The sequence below is a fragment of the Hordeum vulgare genome, chromosome 4H (assembly GCF_904849725.1).
Source record: "Hordeum vulgare subsp. vulgare chromosome 4H, MorexV3_pseudomolecules_assembly, whole genome shotgun sequence".
NCBI classification, from domain to species: domain Eukaryota; kingdom Viridiplantae; phylum Streptophyta; class Magnoliopsida; order Poales; family Poaceae; genus Hordeum; species Hordeum vulgare.
Window position 1 is genome coordinate 14,539,601 of NC_058521.1, and position 21,143 is coordinate 14,560,743.

Consider the following 21,143-nt stretch of genomic DNA (forward strand, 5'->3'; position numbering starts at 1 on the left):
TCTTCAAGCCCGACGTTAAGTCCATCAATCCACGCCGCCGCACTCCGCCGCGCATTTCGTGTCCACCGTACGAACCGTCGCTGACAAAAAATAATTGAACCGAATGTACATAAACCTTAAGCCTCCGTCAAGCCGGCTTAGTTAAGCCGACCTTGATTAGGACAGAGCTTTTATATTAGGACAATGTTGCTACCAAGTGGTGGGTCCATAAAGCCGCACCGACCCCACGTGGGCCCACGTTCCGGTGACCCCACGGAGCGGCACAAGCGGCCGGACGGCATCGTGCTCACAGCAGGGTACCCCGTCCCGTATCCATCCCCTCCTCCTCCCTAGTCCCAAAAGTCGCCCGCACTATTTCATAGCCACACACTTGTCGAAATTCGGATACCCTCGAAATTCACCGCTCCCGCTACAAGAATCAACAAAGCAGCAGCACAAATCCAAGAAACAGGCGACCAAATCCTAGTAGAATCTACCAGTCCACACGCTGACCACGGTCGTCCACCTCTACTACCACTAGTCTAGCAGTACCAGTACCACGATCCACTGACACAGGCGAGAAAACACTATATATTCCCCCGGTATGGCCCGGGATTTGCCAAGATCTTCCTTTCGCAGATGCTACCAGTAGTACGTATAGCAGGTAAAAAAGATCAACATACCACTAGGAATATACAATCCGATTTACCCTACGGCGTATCAGCGTTACAGCAGTGCTACGTACCACGTAGCAGCAGCATCGGACCTCGGGCCGCTGGAGAAAACAGAAAACAAGCATCTGAACGGGCACCCGAGGCGTACCGGATCGTGTCTCGTTTGCGGCGCACACCACGGCACCCACGGAGACGGCGAAAACAAACAATTGCGTGTAAAACCGTGCGGCGCAAAGGGTTTTGCTGACTTGGTGGCGCTGGTCTTGGCAATGGTGGCGAGGAATAATAAAGAAGGGGAGGCGTAGCGCGTAGCCATATGTAGGAGAGGAGGGGAGAGGAGGTGACCATACGTGTTGTAGTGCCGCCCGTACGGGGAAAAGCTGCTGGGCTTGTGGCTTGTGCCCTGACATGGACTTTGACCTGGCTTGGCTTGGCTTGTCTCCACGGGATGGATTTGAACCAAGATATGGGCGCGTCAGTTCAGGTAAAAGAATACATGGAAGCATGTCTTGGTGGTGCGCAAACATCTCTCGTCGCAAAGTAAAAAAGGTCGATGGCGGATGGAATCAACGAGGCACGGTGCCGGGAAGAAACAACGTTCGTTTTTCTTGCGACCCCAGGCATCCGGACGTCCACGTGGCACAGGCCAACACGTCGGCACGCTGCCCCACGAGAGGGAGTAGAGAGATTCCCGCACACCGAGCCAGAATCACACGTGGTAAACACAGGTAGGCAGAGAGCACAACAAAACACCGTCCCCCAGCCAGAGCGTCCTCACACGCTGTCACGCAGCACCGCTCCTCCCGACCAAGCAGCGTAAGCCACAGTGGCACATCGGGCTCGCAGCGCAGCCGGCCGCCGTGCGACACTCGAGACGGGCATGTGATTAGCGGCCATCCGACCCGCAATCAGCAGTCTTTGAACGGAATAAGCGTAAAGAGATTCCGGGTCTGGGCGCTATGGGGGAAGGGAAAAGGATGGAGGAAGAGGAAGATCGCCATCCCGATCTTAACCATCTATCTATATCTATCTGCTGTGCTGTGGTGTGCTCTCCTTTCTCTTCTTTCCACGCACCGTCTATCACTTTTCCCCACTTCCAACACTCCCTCTCTCTGAGACAAGACACCGCAGGCGGGCAGGCCTCGGTCACAGCAGGTCAAGGAAGCAGGAGGGTTGCGAGCCAAGCCAAGCCAAGCTCTATACCCTACCTTCTCTCTCTCCGGCCTGCAAAAAGCTATCGGAGGGAGGGGCCAATAAATACTAAGGAGGAAGCCAACAACGCAAAAGAGAGGGGAGGGAGAAGCAGTGAGTGCAGGGAAGAAGATGCCGAATTCAATTCTGATCCGCCGCCACAACCATTCTCTGGATCGGAAATGTGGTAGTATCTGTACATGGTCTCTCACATTATTCAGCCACTGCTTGCCGCAGCCTTAAATTACCCCTCTTTCTGGAAACAAAAATTCCCTATCCCCCCATTTCTTTACATCCGACAGATATATAAAAAGGGGAAAAATTGAAACACCCAAGAAATGAATCCTAACTCTAACTAAAAAAGAAGAGAGAGAAAGAAAAAGGGCTGCCCATGCTACCCAAGGGAGCAGCTGAGCTGGAAGGACCAACCTCTCACCACCCACCAAATCACAAAATGTACAGATGCCTAGTCTTCCGATCTCGTGGCCGCGTTCCAAAATCCAGCCACAGCCCACAATCTGGTCTGCGGCAAATTTGCTTTTGCAGCTTCGCCTACCTTCCACTGCTGGTCGAGGTTCGTTCAACGGTGATTATCCAGTCGACGAGCAACTCGTACCGGTTTCCAACGGCTGATGATGATTGTTGGTAACTACAGACAGAGGAGTTCCTTTGACCTTGAAGAAAATATACCAAAAACCACCTTGCAATCAATCCTCGCAGCTGCTCCCTCTGGGCTGGACTTCGTATGGAATCCCTGTTCAATGCATCTTTTGACCCCCAATTCTAGCCATCTTCCACAAAAATTCTGCCGATGAAATCCTGAAACCTCTTGGAATAGAGCTTCGGGTCCACGGCAGATATTGAATTGGGGTCCGTCTGTAACGACTTGTAAGCATGTTCTAGCCTTTTGGTGATGTCGTAGTCTTGAAGAATGTCGATTATCCCAAAATAGAGGATCACGTCGTGCACTTCGCCGGTCTGGTTCGGGGCCAGGAATCCCCCACCACTCAGGAGAAACGGGTCGAACTCGCTTCTTCTGGATGCTTGCTCTGCCCGGGCTGGCATGTGCGCACCCAGCCTAATCAATGGCTTCCTGAAATCAAGAAAAAGTTGGAACATGGGATTAGAGAATGAAGATTAATGGACTTAAAAACAGGCCGTGGAGCATTCGTTGCCCTTAAACTGGAAAGAACAATCATCTCTAATGCAGCTGAGCAAACAACTAGGACCCAACCATGCATATGTGTTAACCAAGTGGAGAGCAATGAGGATTTTGCAGTATGATGGCTGCTAAAGTTTCAACTAAGATGGGCACGGAGCCAGGTACAGCTTGTACGAGTTATATACAAGGGCGTGAGCCATGTGTACAACCCGTGATAAAGCACAGTAGTCATGCTTTTAGGCATGACAAAGCACAAGGATGGGCTACTAAGGTATATAGAATAAAATCAACTAATTGCTTTCAGGTTGTTTAAGTTGTTCTGTCTGCTTCGATTTTCTAGCATTCAATTGTAATCTTGCAAATTTTATCTTCAGCAAACAAATGCCATAAGGAATCTTAAACATAAGGTGCATAAAGATGAAAGGATGCACAGAATTACTTCCTTCTCATGTGATCATTTTGAGAGAAGTTGGTAGAGTTACACTAAAACGAACCCACGCTTTGTTTGTATTTGCATGAATTTCAAAGGAATTTTGCAAGAAGAATATAGGAAACAGTTCAAAAGAAAACACGGCAACATACCGGCAGTCAGGTATCCTATCATAATCGTTATCTGAGAAGCACAGCTCTGGCATGCCACCACCACCAACTTGAAATGTCTCACACTTCATTGATAGCTCTGCTTAAGAATAACCGCTTAGGTTAGCACATATGGGCAAACTTTAACTTTTCTGGGTAAAGAACAAGGAACTTACTTGGAGAAGCAGTAAAAGTAGACAATCCCATCTTCGAGGCAGAGACATCATCACAAAAGTGAACTCCCACCAAGAAGCTGTAGTCCATGATACCTTCAGACTCCAAAAATTCACAATCTCTCTGGAGTTGCCTGAAGAAAATATCCACACATCAAGTTAGTATCACTGATTCAGTTATTTTCTTGAAAGTAATTTCAACACCACAAATATCATAAGGGGTTGACTTACTCATGGAGATCTCTGTACCAAGATCGCCGCAACCGAAATACAAAGTTGAGGTCCAAGTCTTTAAGAGTTGTTGTCTCATCAATCTCTTCTTCGAATTTGTCTGCCGTTCGGCCATATGATGAACCTTTCAGATCAAAACGGCGATGAATCTGATAGTCCGAGCAAAACAAATTTCCCATGACAATGAAACGGACCTGGAGAAGTTGTCATTAACCAGTAATCAGTAAACTAACATAAACACATTTTCTGGCAAGGAATTGCAAATATTGCGCACCTTGGGTCCATTAATAGGCTTTACACAGTGGACACCATAGAACCTTGTAATTAGAGAGTAATCATATCGACTAACATGTTGGAAATAGCTAGGCAACATCCGAATAAGCAACTGCACAGACAAATAGCAAGGTGATGAGATACCATTTAACAAACAAACCGTTTCTAAGTATTTCTACTTGGCAACACATTTAGCTTAATATTATATGAATCGAACAGAAGGACTAAGAAGACAATTCCAAAACAATGGCGCACATTTGCAAGGCTTGAAACTCTGTGAGAAACAAGATTTTCCTAATTTAATGCCATTTAGACAATGCAATTCAAACAACACTGCAAATCATTTCACAAGCGATAGAAGATCCAAATAAAAGGTTACCACCTACTCCCTCCGTTCTTAAATATAAGTCTTTTTAGAGATTACATTAGAAGACTATATACAAAGCAAAATGAATGAATCTACACTCTAAAGTATGTCTATATACATCTGTATGTAGTCTTCTAGTGAAACCTCAAAAAGACTCATATTTAGGAATGGAGGGAGTACTTCATACATGCTATAAACAAGTGCAGTTCATAACAATGGCATGAACAAGAAAATTACCTTGACTTCTGATTTTCTCACAGTTTTAATCATGAATCGGTCGTCTTGGGTGAGGTAAAAGAAACTTCCGCTCTTCCCAGGCGAAGACAGCTCCCTCAGGGCATCATTTCCGCAGATAGCAAGCATGTAATCCGCCGGATCAACAGCAAACAACTTCCTCAAATGTCTGCATAATCCAGCATCCCAGTCAATGATACAGTAACTAACCAAAGCAATCCAGAGAGCATTCATTACAAGGAATGGCAAGCAAGGAAGCACCTGAACACCATGGGGCAGTAGTCCTTCCACCGGAAATCTGGAGAGGAATGTGGTGGCGTGACTTTTGACCCCTCAGGAGGGAACCGTGTCCAGAACTTCTCCCTAGGATCAAAATCTGCCAGGGCAAGCTCCCGCACTGGCACCGCCGCAGATTTCCCCACCGAATGCCTGAAGATGCCCACATTAAACATCCACAGATCCAGAAATTCGATAAAACACAGGCCACATTGCCAGCATTTTAGCACGGCAAGAACTAAATAACCAGGAATCACCTGATGCCCAATTGCAGCTGCAGCATGAGCTCGTAGTTCTTATGCCCCTTAGAGATGGTCTGCCCAGGTCGCTTCCCCTCAGGCGTGGTAGCGGCTGAAGACGACCAGCACGGGCCTCCGTTGGCCCCTCGCCGGGTGCTGCGCTGCGTCCGCATGTATGTTGGGCCACCTCCAGCGGGCGCGGCCTCCCGGTAGAGCATGGAGGCCTCGAGCGCATCCACAATGTCGCAGGTGATGTCCCCTGCCTCGCCCTCCGATTCCCAGATGCAGATCCGCGGCACGGCCGCCGCCTTCTCCCCAATCCCCTCCACGGACGACCTCTTCCGCGCCGTACCCCCTACGCCAACTGGCGGGAAGAAGGTGCCGCTGATGGCCGGCAGGTCGACACAGCTCCGCGGCCAGGAGCCGACGTAGCGGCTCCCGTCGGGCCAGGTGAAGACGCCCGTGCCCCTGGGCACGCCGTTCTCCCACACGCCGTCGTAGCGGCTCCCGTTGGCCCAGATCAGCACGCCGCGGCCGGAGATGACCCCGCCGCGCCACTCCCCGACGTACTGGTTCCCGGCGGCCCAGACGTAGCGGCCGTGGCCGTCCTGCATGTTGCGGCGCCACTGGCCCTCGTAGTAGTCCCCGTTGGCGTAGCTCTTGGCGCCGGCGCCGTGGCGCCTGTCGGCCGCCCAGGCGCCGCGGTAGGTGGCGCCGTCGGGCCCGACGAAGACGCCCTGCCCCTCGATCCGGCCCCCGCGGAACTCGCCCTCGAAGGTGGCGCCCGAGGGCCAGGAGAAGCGGCCCTTCCCGGACGCCTTGCCGCGGCGCCACTCCCCCTCGTACATGCACCCGTCCGCCCACACGTACTTGCCCTTGCCGTGCGGCGCGCCGCCCGCGAACCCGCCGCTGTACACGTCCCCATTCGGCAGCGCCTTCTCCACGAATGATTCACCCCCATCCCCCTCGCCCCCGCCACCCGCGGAGGCGAGGATCATCGCCGGCGCCACCCGCCTCATCTGCCCCGCTCACGCCGCCGGCATTGCAGATCGGGAAGGCTAGGGTTTGCGATTCGGGGCCTCGTCCGCCTCCGCCTCCCTAAAGCCCCCTCCCTCTCTCCCTTGCCTTTTCGCGTCTGGTTTTTTTCTGGGCGCTGTCGCTGGCGAGCTCCTCGGGCGTTTGATTTGGGCTAGCGAAGGCGGTGGTGGTGGTGGTGGCACTGGCCTAGTGGTGGTGGTGGTGGTGGTAGTAGTACTGTGCGAGCGTGGAAGGGGATGGATAGAAGAGGAGTGGGCGCTTTTACCGTACTGCCCCCGCGGTTGGGGCCGCAACGGGAAGGCGCTGGGTGGAGTTTACGGAACTGCCCCTACCTGGGCTGCGAACGGGTGGGTCCCTGGGGGTGGCACGAGCCGGCCGCCCGTGGTCCCGCCGGCCCTTCGTCGTCGTCGACCTCTTCTGGGTCTGGGTCTGGGTCGGTGGTGGGTGGGGTGGAGCGCGCGCGGCCGTGCTCGCGCTGCGGATGACGAGGGCCGGTGCGGTGACGGGTCGGGTCCTAGCCCCGGGTCTGGGGTGAGCGTTGGGGGTGGCGGGTCGCTGACGTGTGGGGTCGGTCTGCTGACGCGTTCTCGTGGGTATTTCGCGAGCATTCGCTGCTGACTTCTTTGGGGGGGGGGGGGGGGGGGCATCGTTTGCTGTTGCGGCTGGTGCTGGCCGGTCGGGGCGACGACGAAGGGCACGTTTCGTTCGAGGCTGATTTTGATTTGAGTTTTTTTACCGCGGCTACGTTCGGGCGACGTGCTCTTTGTCACTGCCGTGTCGGTAAAAATTGATTATGTTTGGAAGCATACATTGTTTATGCGTGCTTCCTTTTTGTTTTGGAAGTGGCTTCCACACTGTGTTTCTTGGGGACACAGTTTTCACACGAAAATAACTCCATTGTACTACTCCTTTCGTTCCTAAATATAATTTTTTTAAAATATTTTACTAGGAGTCTACATACGAAGCAAAATGAGTGAATCTACACTCTAAAGTATGTCTATATACATCGTATGTAGTGCATTAGTGAAATCTTTTTAAAGACCTATATTTAGAAACAGAAGGAGTATTAGTATAGTATATGGCGTAAAGTTGATGTTGTTAGTTCTCTTCTTCTATGAGCCACATTGTGTTTGAAGGAATACATGGTTTATGTGTTTTTTAATTAAAACATAGCCAACGAGACATGACGTGTTCTTTTTTTTAACAGAAACCTGGCTTTATTAAAATACAGATGCAGCTTGAACTAGTGGCTTATTCGCAAAAAAAATGATCTGGTGGCTATGTGTATTCCCTTTTGCTCAAAAATACTCCCCCTGTTCTAAAATAACTGTTTTAATTTTGTATAAATTCTAGTACAAAGTTGCACTAAAATATTTATTTTGAAACGGGGAAAGTAAGTGACTATCAACCAAAACAACGTCACTTATTTTCGATGGAAGAAATTACGTGACACAAAGTTGATAATATTACTTTCTTCTTCTTACTCGTGGTTGCGTTTTCTATCATGAAAATTATATAGTAATCGTGTAACTATGGGGTGTTTAGAAGGAGGTTGTTGTTTGGTCTATGGGTGTATCTTCATTATATATGCAAAAAAAAAGTGGAAAAAATATTTTTGAAATAAACTTTTCATCGTACTTGTCAAAAAAAATCCATAGAAAAGAAAAACCCCTTGACTTCTTTTCAAAAAAGACAATTTTTTGGTCAAAATTGAGTGAATAGTGATCCCATAATAGCAAATTAATTTTGTCTTTTTTGCCCTGAAGTCAACTGTGGGTTTTTTGTCAAAAATTATATATTAGTGCAAAAGAAAGTCAAGTTTATTTTTAAAAAAACTTCTGAATTATTTTGTAATTATTAAGTATTTTTCCTACATATGGTGTAGGTACAAGTAGAAACCAATAGGTATTCCCCGTGCTTAGAACCCGTAGTTTTGCAATAACAACAAAAAACAAAGAAAAGAATTATGAGCTCAGATTTGTTACAAAGCAATCTTATGATCAATCTGTCCATCCAAATTTCAAGGAGTTTTTGGAAAAGCAAATCAAGGGAAAAGGCATACTTAGCCATGCATTCCTTTGTAAAGTTCATTCCAGTCCCAAGTTTCTCACATGGGGATGGATGTTACCTTCTTGTCTTTGGTTTCTGCATCGTTATCCCTTGATACTGGAACCCAGTCTGTTTTTTGGATTGAAAAAAGACTTATCATAATACACAATTTGATTTGGCATATAACGAGTATGAAAAAACAAACACGTGCCTTACAAAAAAGATCCTAAACAAACACACATGGAACCCAAGTACGTGTTGTTGTCACAAGATGTTTTAGTGCATTCAATTATGGAAAGCGCTAGGAATCAGACTACTGATTCTTTGCTTCCATCAGACTACCCCTCCACCATTGGATTTAATTATTGTGGAGCGTGCGAGATGCAAAACATGTCCTGATAGGTTGTTTGCATGTTTGGATGCCCACTAATTACAGTTTGTTTCCTGACAACCGCTCCATAAATCAGGCGAGCTTTAACTGTCACGAGCAATTCCCGTTGATCAATTATGTGTGCCTCCTTCATTATTTGGTTTATGTGCCCAAAAGCATTTCATATTGTAAGAATTTATGCGCCCAGAAGTACCAATGAAGCACTTGTGCAATGGACAAGGTTACGTAGCATACATTGTGATACATGGACATATTTTTTTCTAAAATTGGAAGCATATCAAATATATTTTCTTTCTCTTGGCTAGAGAATTTTCTTCCATGTTCGGGGTCAAAGAACCTATGGCTGTTGGAAGCACGATTAGTACATTGTAGAAACTTGATTCGGTTGTGTATGAAGCATATTGATTTTCTTGAAACTTTCATCTTTTGGTAACATAAGCATCATTCTAATGAGTAGGAAGCAAAATAGAGCAACGCTGGATACAACATTAACAAACATCTGGAATAGATTACATCTGGGAAGCACCAATTACATATGTTTTGATCATAACGAAAATATGCTTCTAAAGAGAGAAATTTTGTTTCAGACAACAATTACATATATTTCTGTAAGCAAATTAAGATTCAAGTAGGTTCCCATCTAACATAGATGTTGGGGAACATCGCATGGGAAACAAAAAATTTCCTACGCGCACGAAGACCTATCATGGTGATGTCCATCTACGAGAGGGGATGAGTGATCTACGTACCCTTGTAGATCGTACAGCAGAAGCGTTAGAGAACGCGGTTGATGTAGTGGAACGTCCTCACGTCCCTCGATCCGCCCCGCGAACAATCCCGCGATCAGTCCCACGATCTAGTACCGAACGGACGGCACCTCCGCGTTCAGCACACGTACAGCTCGACGATGATCTCGGCCTTCTTGATCCAGCAAGAGAGACGGAGAGGTAGAAGAGTTCTCCGGCAGCGTGATGGCGCTCCGGAGGTTGGTGATGATCTTGTCTCAGCAGGGCTCCGCCCGAGCTCCGCAGAAACGCGATCTAGAGGAAAAACTATGGAGGTATGTGGTCGGGCAGCCGTGAGAAAGTCGTCTCAAATCTGCCCTAAAAGCCCCATATATATAGGAGGAGGGAGGGGAACCTTGCCTTGGGGTCCAAGGGACTCCCAAGGGGTCGGCCGAGCCAAAGGGGGGAGGACTCCCCCCAAACCGAGTTGGACTTGGTTTGGTGGGAGGAGTCCCCCTCCCTTCCCACTTCCTCCCTCTTTTTTTTCTTTTCCTTTGATTTCCTTCTCTTGGCGCATAGGCCCCTTTGGGGCTGTCCCACCAGCCCACTAAGGTCTGGTGTGTCTCCCCAAAGCCTATGGGCTTCCCCGGGGTGGGTTGCCCCCCCCCCCCCCGGTGAACTCCCGGAACCCATTCGTCATTCCCGGTATATTCCCGGTAACTCCGAAAACCTTCCGGTAATCAAATGAGGTCATCCTATATATCAATCTTCGTTTCCGGACCATTCCGGAAACCCTCGTGACGTCCATGATCTCATCCGGGACTCCGAACAACATTCGGTAACCAACCATATAACTCAAATACGCATAAAACAACGTCGAACCTTAAGTGTGCAGACCCTGCGGGTTCGAGAACTATGTAGACATGACCCGAGAGACTCCTCGGTCAATATCCAATAGCGGGACCTGGATGCCCATATTGGATCCTATATATTCTACGAAGATCTCATCGTTTGAACCTCAGTGCCAAGGATTCGTATAATCCCGTATGTCATTCCCTTTGTCCTTCGGTATGTTACTTGCCCGAGATTCGATCGTCAGTATCCGCATACCTATTTCAATCTCGTTTACCGGCAAGTCTCTTTACTCGTTCCGTAATACAAGATCCCGCAACTTACACTAAGTTACATTGCTTGCAAGGCTTGTGTGTGATGTTGTATTACCGAGTGGGCCCCGAGATACCTCTCCGTCACACGGAGTGACAAATCCCAGTCTTGATCCATACTAACTCAACTAACACCTTCGGAGATACCTGTAGAGCATCTTTATAGTCACCCAGTTACGTTGCGACGTTTGATACACACAAAGTATTCCTCCGGTGTCAGTGAGTTATATGATCTCATGGTCATAGGAATAAATACTTGACACGCAGAAAACGGTAGCAACAAAATGACACGATCAACATGCTACGTCTATTAGTTTGGGTCTAGTCCATCACGTGATTCTCCCAATGACGTGATCCAGTTATCAAGCAACAACACCTTGTTCATAATCAGAAGACACTGACTATCATCGATCAACTGGCTAGCCAACTAGAGGCATGCTAGGGATGGTGTTTTGTCTATGTATCCACACATGTAAATGAGTCTTCATTCAATACAATTATAGCATGGATAATAAACTATTATCTTGATACATGAATTATAATAATAATTATACATTTATTATTGCCTCTAGGGCATAATTCCAACAGTCTCCCACTTGCACTAGAGTCAATAATCTAGCCCTCACATCACCATGTGAATTACATTGTAATAAATCTAACACCCATACAGTTCTGGTGTCGATCATGTTTTGGCCGTGGAAGAGGTTTAGTCAGCGGGTCTGCTACATTCAGATCCGTGTGCACTTTGCATATATTTACGTCCTCCTCCTCGACGTAGTCGCGGATGAGGTTGAAGCGTCGTTTGATGTGTCTGGTCTTCTTGTGAAACCTTGGTTCCTTTGCTAAGGCAATGGCACCAGTGTTGTCACAGAACAAGGTTATTGGATCCAGTGCACTTGGCACCACTCCAAGATCCGTCATGAACTGCTTCATCCAGACACCCTCCTTAGCCGCCTCCGAGGCAGCCATGTACTCTGCTTCACATGTAGAATCTGCTACGACGCTTTGCTTGGAACTGCACCAGCTTACTGCACCCCCATTAAGAATAAATACGTATCCGGTTTGCGACTTAGAGTCGTCCGGATCTGTGTCAAAGCTTGCATCAACGTAACCTTTTACGGCGAGCTCTTCGTCACCTCCATACACGAGAAACATCTCCTTAGTCCTTTTCAGGTACTTCAGGATATTCTTGGCCGCTGTCGAGTGATCCACTCCTGGATTACTCTGGAACCTGCCTGCCATACTTATGGCCAGGCTAACATCCGGTCTAGTGCACAGCATTGCATACATGATAGAACCTATGGCTGAAGCATAGGGGACGGAGCGCATATGCTCTCTATCTTCATCAGTTGCTGGGCACTGAGTCTTACTCAATCTCGTACCTTGTAACACTGGCAAGAACCCTTTCTTGGATTGTTCCATTTTGAACCTCTTCAAAACTTTATCAAGGTATGTGCTTTGTGAAAGTCCTATCAGGCGTTTTGATCTATCCATATAGATCTTAATGCCTAGAATGTAAGCACCTTCTCCTAGGTCCTTCATAGAGAAACTTTTATTCAAGTAACCTTTTATGCTCTCCAAAAGCTCTACGTTGTTTCCAATCAGTAATATGTCATCCACATATAATATTAGAAACGCCACAGAGCTCCCACTCACTTTCTTGTAAATACAAGATTCTCCAACCACTTGTATAAACCCAAATGCTTTGATCACCTCATCAAAGCGTTTGTTCCAACTCCGAGATGCTTGCACCAGTCCATAAATGGATCGCTGGAGCTTGCACACCTTGTCAGCATTTTTAGGATCGACAAAACCTTCGGGTTGCATCATATACAACTCTTCCTTAAGGAAACCGTTAAGGAACGCCGTTTTGACATCCATGTGCCAGATTTCATAATCGAAAAATGCAGCTATTGCTAACATGATTCTGACGGACTTAAGCATCGCTACGGGTGAGAAGGTCTCATCGTAGTCAACTCCTGGAACTTGTGAAAAACCCTTTTCCACAAGTCGAGCTTTATAAACGGTCACATTACCGTCAGCGTCCGTCTTCTTCTTAAAGATCCATTTGTTCTGAATAGCCTTGCGGCCCTCAGGTAGTATCTCCAAAGTCCACACTTTGTTCTCATACATGGATCCTATCTCGGATTTCATGGCTTCTAGCCATTTGTTGGAATCTAGGCCCACCATTGCTTCTTCATAATTTGCAGGTTCATTGTTGTCTAACAACATGATTGATAAGACGGGATTACCGTACCACTCTGGAGCAGCGCGTGATCTCGTCGACCTGCGTGGTTCAACAGAAACTTGAACTGGAGTTTCATGATCATCATCATTAACTTCCTCCTCAACCGGCGTTGCAATGACAGAGGTTTCCCCTTGCCCTGCGCCACCATCCAGAGGGATGAGAGGTTTGACAACCTCGTCAAGTTCTATCTTCCTCCCACTCAATTCTCTCGAGAGAAACTCCTTCTCGAGAAAAGTTCCGTTCTTAGCAACAAACACTTTGCCCTTGGTTTTGAGATAGAAGGTGTACCCAACTGTCTCTTTTGGGTAACCTATGAAGACGCATTTTTCCGCTTTGGGTTCCAGCTTTTCAGGCTGAAGCTTTTTGACATAAGCATCACATCCCCAAACTTTAAGAAACGACAACTTTGGTCTTTTGCCATACCACAGTTCGTATGGTGTCGTCTCAACGGATTTTGATGGTGCCCTATTTAAAGTGAATGCAGCTGTTTCTAATGCATAACCCCAAAACGATAACGGCAAATCAGTAAGAGACATCATAGATTGCACCATCTCTAACAAAGTACGATTACGACGTTCGGACACACCATTACGCTGTGGTGTTCCAGGCGGTGTTAACTGTGAAACAATTCCACATTGTCTTAAGTGAGCACCAAACTCGAAACTTAGATATTCACCCCCACGATCAGACCGTAGGAACTTGATCTTCTTGTTACGATGATTTTCCACTTCACTCTGAAATTGCTTGAACTTTTCAAATGTTTCAGACTTGTGCTTCATCAAGTAGACATAACCATATCTACTTAAATCGTCAGTGAAGGTGAGAAAATAACGATATCCGCCGCGTGCCTCCACGCTCATTGGGCCACACACATTGGTATGTATGATTTCCAACAAGTCACTTGCACGCTCCATTGTTCCGGAGAACGGAGTCTTAGTCATCTTGCCCATGAGGCATGGTTCGCACGTATCAAGTGAATCAAAGTCAAGTGACTCCAAAAGTCCATCAGCATGGAGTTTCTTCATGCGCTTTACACCAATATGACCTAAGCGGCAGTGCCACAAAAATATGGCGCTATCATTGTTTACTCTAACTCTTTTGGTCTCAATGTTATGTATATGCGTATCACTATCAAGATTCAATATGAACAATCCTCTCACATTCGGTGCATGACCATAAAAGATGTTACTCATAGAAATAGAACAACCATTATTCTCAGACTTAAAAGAGTAACCGTCTCGCAATAAACAAGATCCAGATATAATGTTCATGCTCAACGCAGGCACTAAATAACAATGATTTAAGTTCATCATTAATCCCGATGGTAGCTGAAGTGACACTGTGCCGACGGCGATTGCATCAACCTTGGAACCGTTTCCTACGCGCATCGTCACTTCGTCTTTCGCCAACCTTCGTCTATTCCGCAGTTCCTGTTTCGAGTTGCAAATATGAGCAACAGAACCGGTATCAAATACCCAGGCACTACTACGAGAGCCGGTTAAGTACACATCAATAACATGTATATCAAATATACCTGATTTTTCTTTGCCCGCCTTCTTATCTGCCAGATACTTGGGGCAATTGCGCTTCCAGTGACCCATACCCTTGCAATAGAAGCACTCTGTTTCAGGCTTAGGTCCAGCCTTGGGTTTCTTCGGCGGATTGGCAACAGGCTTGCCGCTCTTCTTCGAATTGCCCTTCTTGCCTTTGCCGTTTCTCTTGAAACTAGTGGTCTTGCTTACCATCAACACTTGATGCTCTTTACGGAGTTCACACTCTGCGACTTTCAGCATCGCAAACAACTCGCTGGGAGACTTGTTCATCCCTTGCATGTTGTAGTTCAACACAAAGCCTTTATAGCTTGGCGGCAGTGATTGAAGGATTCTGTCAGTGATAGCTTATTGCGGGAGTTCAATCCCCAGTTCAGCTAGACGGTTTGAGTACCCAGACATTTTGAGCACATGTTCACTGACAGACGAGTTTTCCTCCATTTTGCAAGCATAGAATTTATCGGAGGTCTCATACCTCTCGATCCGGGTGTTCTTCTGAAAGATAAACTTCAACTCCTGGAACATCTCAAATGCTCCATGACGCTCAAAGCGACGTTGAAGTCCTGGTTCTAAGCCATACAAGACTGCACATTGAACCATTGAGTAGTCCTCCTTATGCGCTAACCAAGCGTTCTTAACATCCTGATCAGCTGTAGCGGGTGGTTCATCTCCTAGCGCAGCATTAAGGACATAATCCTTCTTTCCAGCTTGTAAGATTAGCTTAAGATTACGAGCCCAGTCTACAAAGTTGCTTCCATCATCTTTCAACTTAGCTTTCTCTAGGAACGTATTAAAATTCAGGATGACACTTGCGTGAGCCATGATCTACAACACAAATATATTCAAAGTGGACTTAGACTATGTTCAAGATAATTAGAGTTCAACTTAATCAAATTATATGCTAAACTCCCACTCAAAAAGTACATCTCTCTAGTCATTTGAGTGGTTCATGATCCACTTACACTATCCCAAGTCCGATCATCACGTGAGTCGAGAGTAGTTTCAGTGGTAAGCATCCCTATGCTAATCATATCAACTATATGATTCATGATCGACCTTTCGGTCTCATGTGTTCCGAGGCCATGTCTGCACATGCTAGGCTCGTCAAGCTTAACCCGAGTGTTCCGCGTGCGCAACTGTTTTGCACCCGTTGTATGTGAACGTTGAGTCTATCACACCCGATCATCACGTGGTGTCTCGAAGCCACGAACTGTAGCAACGGTGCACAGTCGGGGAGAACACAATTTCGTCTTGAAATTTTAGTGAGAGATCACCTCATAATGCTACCGTCGTTCTAAGCAAAATAAGGTGCATAAAAGGATTAACATCACATGCAATTCATAAGTGACATGATATGGCCATCATCACGTGCTTCTTGATCTCCATCACCAAAGCACCGACACGATCTTCTTGTCACCGGCGCCACACCATGATCATCCATCAACGTGTTGCCATCGGGGTTGTCGTGCTACTTATGCTATTACTACTAAAGCTACATCCTAGCAAAATAGTAAACGCATCTGCAAGCACATATGTTAGTATAAAGACAACCCTATGGCTCCTGCCGGTTGCCGTACCATCGACGTGCAAGTCGATATTTCTATTACAACATGATCATCTCATACATCCAATATATCACATCACATCATTGGCCATATCACATCACAATCATACCCTGCAAAAACAAGTTAGACGTCCTCTAATTTTGTTGTTGCATGTTTTACGTGGTGACCAAGGGTATCTAGTAGGATTGCATCTTACTTACGCAAACACCACAACGGATATATATGAGTTGCTATTTAACCTCATCCAAGGACCTCCTCGGTCAAATCCGATTCAACTAAAGTTGGAGAAACCGTCACTTGCCAGTCATCTTTGAGCAAAGGGGGTTACTCGTAACGATGAAACCAGTCTCTCGTAAGCGTACGAGTAATGTCGGTCCAAGCCGCTTCAATCCAACAATACCGCGGAATCAAGAAAAGACTAAGGAGGGCAGCAAAACGCACATCACCGCCCACAAAACCTTTTGTGTTCTACTCGAGAAGACATCTACGCATGAACCTAGCTCATGATGCCACTGTTGGGGAACATCGCATGGGAAACAAAAATTTTCCTACGCGCACGAAGACCTATCATGGTGATGTCCATCTACGAGAGGGGATGAGTGATCTACGTACCCTTGTAGATCGTACAGCAGAAGCGTTAGAGAACGCGGTTGATGTAGTGGAACGTCCTCACGTCCCTCGATCCGCCCCGCGATCAGTCCCACGATCTAGTACCGAACGGACGGCACCTCCGCGTTCAGCACACGTACAGCTCGACGATGATCTCGGCCTTCTTGATCCAGCAAGAGATACGGAGAGGTAGAAGAGTTCTCCGGCAGCGTGACGGCGCTCCGGAGGTTGGTGATGATCTTGTCTCAGCAGGGCTCCGCCCGAGCTCCGCAGAAACGCGATCTAGAGGAAAAACTATGGAGGTATGTGGTCGGGCAGCCGTGAGAAAGTCGTCTCAAATCTGCCCTAAAAGCCCCATATATATAGGAGGAGGGAGGGGAACCTTGCCTTGGGGTCCAAGGGACTCCCAAGGGGTCGGCCGAGCCAAAGGGGGGGAGGACTCCCCCCCAAACCGAGTTGGACTTGGTTTGGTGGGAGGAGTCCCCCTCCCTTCCCACTTCCTCCCTCTTTTTTTTTCTTTTCCTTTGATTTCCTTCTCTTGGCGCATAGGCCCCTTTGGGGCTGTCCCACCAGCCCACTAAGGTCTGGTGTGTCTCCCCAAAGCCTATGGGCTTCCCCGGGGTGGGTTGCCCCCCCCCCCGGTGAACTCCCGGAACCCATTCGTCATTCCCGGTATATTCCCGGTAACTCCGAAAACCTTCCGGTAATCAAATGAGGTCATCCTATATATCAATCTTCGTTTCCGGACCATTCCGGAAACCCTCGTGACGTCCGTGATCTCATCCGGGACTCCGAACAACATTCGGTAACCAACCATATAACTCAAATACGCATAAAACAACGTCGAACCTTAAGTGTGCAGACCCTGCGGGTTCGAGAACTATGTAGACATGACCCGAGAGACTCCTCGGTCAATATCCAATAGCGGGACCTGGATGCCCATATTGGATCCTATATATTCTACGAAGATCTCATCGTTTGAACCTCAGTGCCAAGGATTCGTATAATCCCGTATGTCATTCCCTTTGTCCTTCGGTATGTTACTTGCCCGAGATTCGATCGTCAGTATCCGCATACCTATTTCAATCTCGTTTACCGGCAAGTCTCTTTACTCGTTCCGTAATACAAGATCCCGCAACTTACACTAAGTTACATTGCTTGCAAGGCTTGTGTGTGATGTTGTATTACCGAGTGGGCCCCGAGATACCTCTCCGTCACACGGAGTGACAAATCCCAGTCTTGATCCATACTAACTCAACTAACACCTTCGGAGATACCTGTAGAGCATCTTTATAGTCACCCAGTTACGTTGCGACGTTTGATACACACAAAGTATTCCTCCGGTGTCAGTGAGTTATATGATCTCATGGTCATAGGAATAAATACTTGACACGCAGAAAACAGTAGCAACAAAATGACACGATCAACATGCTACGTCTATTAGTTTGGGTCTAGTCCATCACGTGATTCTCCCAATGACGTGATCCAGTTATCAAGCAACAACACCTTGTTCATAATCAGAAGACACTGACTATCATCGATCAACTGGCTAGCCAACTAGAGGCATGCTAGGGACGGTGTTTTGTCTATGTATCCACACATGTAAATGAGTCTTCATTCAATACAATTATAGCATGGATAATAAACTATTATCTTGATACAGGAATTATAATAGTAATTATACATTTATTATTGCCTTTAGGGCATAATTCCAACAATAGATGCCACGGGTAAAGAGGTGGAGCATTAGCACGGCCGATCGGTGCATGAGGTGGTGGGAGCAAGGGATGGCGATCGCTGGGACGTGTGTGTCCGCTGGATCGCACCCATGACAAATCAATTCGAGTGCTGCAACCAACCATGCTGGTAGGTAGCACGCGTTGAGATCAATGATGCATCATGACGGTGAGATTGTTGGATGGAATTTCTAGATTCAACCGTGCCACACTTGTCTCGAGAGAACTCAGGAACCACTATACCAATAGGAAGTGTTCTCTAAGTGAGCATGTCTGGGCTGCACCAACATGGGGTCGATGTTAAAAATACAATGCCTCGACACTTAAAACAACAAACACAAACGAACATAAAAAGGGTAGAAGCATGGATCTATTTATGCAAATTACGATGACCGAAGAAAAATATATATACTGCTTGGGAAGCATGGGTGTATGGAAGCATCAATTTTATGGCATGCTTTATGAAGCAGGGCATTACAATTAGTACCTAAATTCGCAAAAATAGGGGTGCCCCATGGGTAATGTGAAAATGTTGGCTGGAATCTTGAGCAACATATATGATAAATGTAGGAAGCACGTGGGCATTGTTTGAAGTACAATGACAGTGGGAATGACAAAAGAAAAGAAGCAAGAATCCATAGTGGCAAATTATTTAGACCTAAAAAGCACATAGTATACCTCATAAGCATGAAGATAGTGCTATTTCAATGTTACTAATCTTAATTGGAAGCACATAAATTTAAATGAAAATTCACAAATATGGGTGCCAACATGTGACTGCATATTTGTGTGATCAAGATACTAATTAGCTCGAAATCCACTCATGATTTTGAAACATTATTGTTGTTAGGTGGAAGCATCAAATTTTGAAACATAAAACGAAATAAAAGATTTGCCGCTAATTGAGGATACATATTTTTGGAATCTCTATATAGAGGAAGCCATGAAAGAACATTATCTGAACATTTGCCATATTCATTCCAAGCATAGAATATTGAAACTACTAGCCACGATTGGTGCACACATAGCTATGGGTCATCAATTATGTAAAAACTTCATCAACACATGAATGACCTGGCACATGAATACTAGGCGGCCGATGAACATAAATTACAATCAGTAATCAATCAGTAGTTGGATAAATTACAAACAACATTGCCTTGCAAAAATGACAATTAATCAAATCAAGGGCGATGGAAGCAATGCAATACCTTTTATCTCGAGGTGGGCGCTTGGAACGGGGAGGTGGGGGACAAATCCACTGCCCGTTCTCTAACCGTTCTGTGTTACTCCGACGGCGGATCGAGACAATTTGTAACATGTCAATCCACGAATCGCGATTGAGAATGGGGGCTCGACCCCCTAATGTGAGGATGACGCACAACTGATCTTGTCGAGGGCACGCATCGGTGGAGTGGAAGATGGGGTGGCTGGGCTGCTTGACGAAGGAGGAGCGGGCGACGTTGGCCGGTGAGATCCATGTGCTGCTGGATGAAGAGGGGAGAAGGAGGTGCAGGGAAAGAGACGGGAAAGGGGATTCAGCGACGCTAGGGAGCTGGGGTGCGCTCGGGGGTGGATGAAGAACTCCACAGGGTGCATCCAGATTCAATCTGGAGATAAGGAGAGAATATTACGCACATACGTTGCGGGCCACAGCTCTCCACCGATTGGTTTTCTTTCTTTAATTTAGGAAAAAGAAGGGCAACTCTCGAGCGTTGGATTTAAATAGGATCGAGGACGTTCGACTGGTCTGACGCCAGAGTTTTATGAGACTATAGATACAAAGTGTTTCCCTTCAAATATGGGTGTTGGAGAAGATAATGCTTTTATGGAACACTTGATGGGTTACCTTGTAATTTTAAGATTCCTATGAAGTAGAGCATATGAATAGATTTCACAGGAATTTAGTAACCATGATCTAGGCCCCTGACTTGATTTTTTTTAAAAGGAGGAAGACCCCCGGCCTCTGTATCTGGATGATGCATGCAGCCACTTTATTAATTATTCACAAAAACATTATAAAGTAAAACAACACTATGTATAAAGCCACCATGTCGACAACACATGTTGCTACTCCTATCCTTGATGAAGGAATGCCGATAGTCCGAGCCGAATACCAAACAGACTTCGCATCATAGCCTAACATCTAAAACCGAAGGCCCCAACCGAGCCACGGTGTCGGGTCTTGGGCGCACAGCAGTCCAACGCACTCTTAGAAGCCGTCGCAGCCGTCTTCCATCGATCCATCTTCAGGGCTGTACCGATGCATCGACCTTGCCAGGCCTATCTGCTATTGACGCCACCATGACGCCAGACAACACCACCATCTTGTGCTCGTCTACCATCACACGCCCACCGTCGAGACCCTATTGCTCCATGCCGCCGAGCCCCGTCGTTGTCGACGTGCTAGATGCCACGCCGCTCCTCCAATACGAACACCACCTGCTGCCACTGGTCCCATCCCTTCCACCTGCAGTTTCTCTAACCGAGCATCCGAACGCCCTAGGCGACGCCTTCAAGGACACGCCACATACAGTGCCGTCGCCGCCCAATCTGAAGAGATTTTGGGTCTTCACCCGGGCATGGGGTCAGGGTGGAGGGAAGGTACCTCCACAACGCCTGCAAGAAGGAAAACAACGACCTTGGTCGTCGCCACCGTCGGGATGAGCGAATCATCTGGAGTTTCCTCCG

At 46.9% G+C, this 21,143-nt stretch overlaps 1 protein-coding gene across 1 annotated transcript; it reads right to left on the reverse strand.

Moving 5' to 3' along the window:
- Positions 1-1,963: 1,963 nt before the first annotated feature.
- LOC123447374 (phosphatidylinositol 4-phosphate 5-kinase 1-like) lies at positions 1,964-6,638 on the reverse strand. The gene is made up of 8 exons (XM_045123972.1): positions 5,397-6,638; positions 5,125-5,292; positions 4,867-5,032; positions 4,264-4,374; positions 3,990-4,183; positions 3,762-3,892; positions 3,589-3,685; positions 1,964-2,937 (listed from the first exon to the last, which is right to left on the reverse strand). The coding sequence occupies exons 1-8, from the start codon at positions 6,395-6,397 to the stop codon at positions 2,628-2,630; spliced, it is 2,178 nt and encodes a 725-aa protein (XP_044979907.1). The 5' UTR covers positions 6,398-6,638; the 3' UTR covers positions 1,964-2,627.
- Positions 6,639-21,143: the final 14,505 nt, after the last annotated feature.

What these genes read in the sequence shown, in the direction of transcription:
- LOC123447374 (XM_045123972.1), bottom strand. Translation starts at nt 6,397, where the DNA reads ATGAGGCGGGTGGCGCCGGCGATGATCCTCGCCTCCGCGGGTGGCGGG. An exon ending in AGCCTATTAATGGACCCAAG is followed by an intron (nt 4,184 to 4,263) that starts GTGCGCAATATT and finishes CAACTTCTCCAG; the next exon opens with GTCCGTTTCATTGTCATGGG. An exon ending in TGGTACAGAGATCTCCATGA is followed by an intron (nt 3,893 to 3,989) that starts GTAAGTCAACCC and finishes TATTTTCTTCAG; the next exon opens with GCAACTCCAGAGAGATTGTG.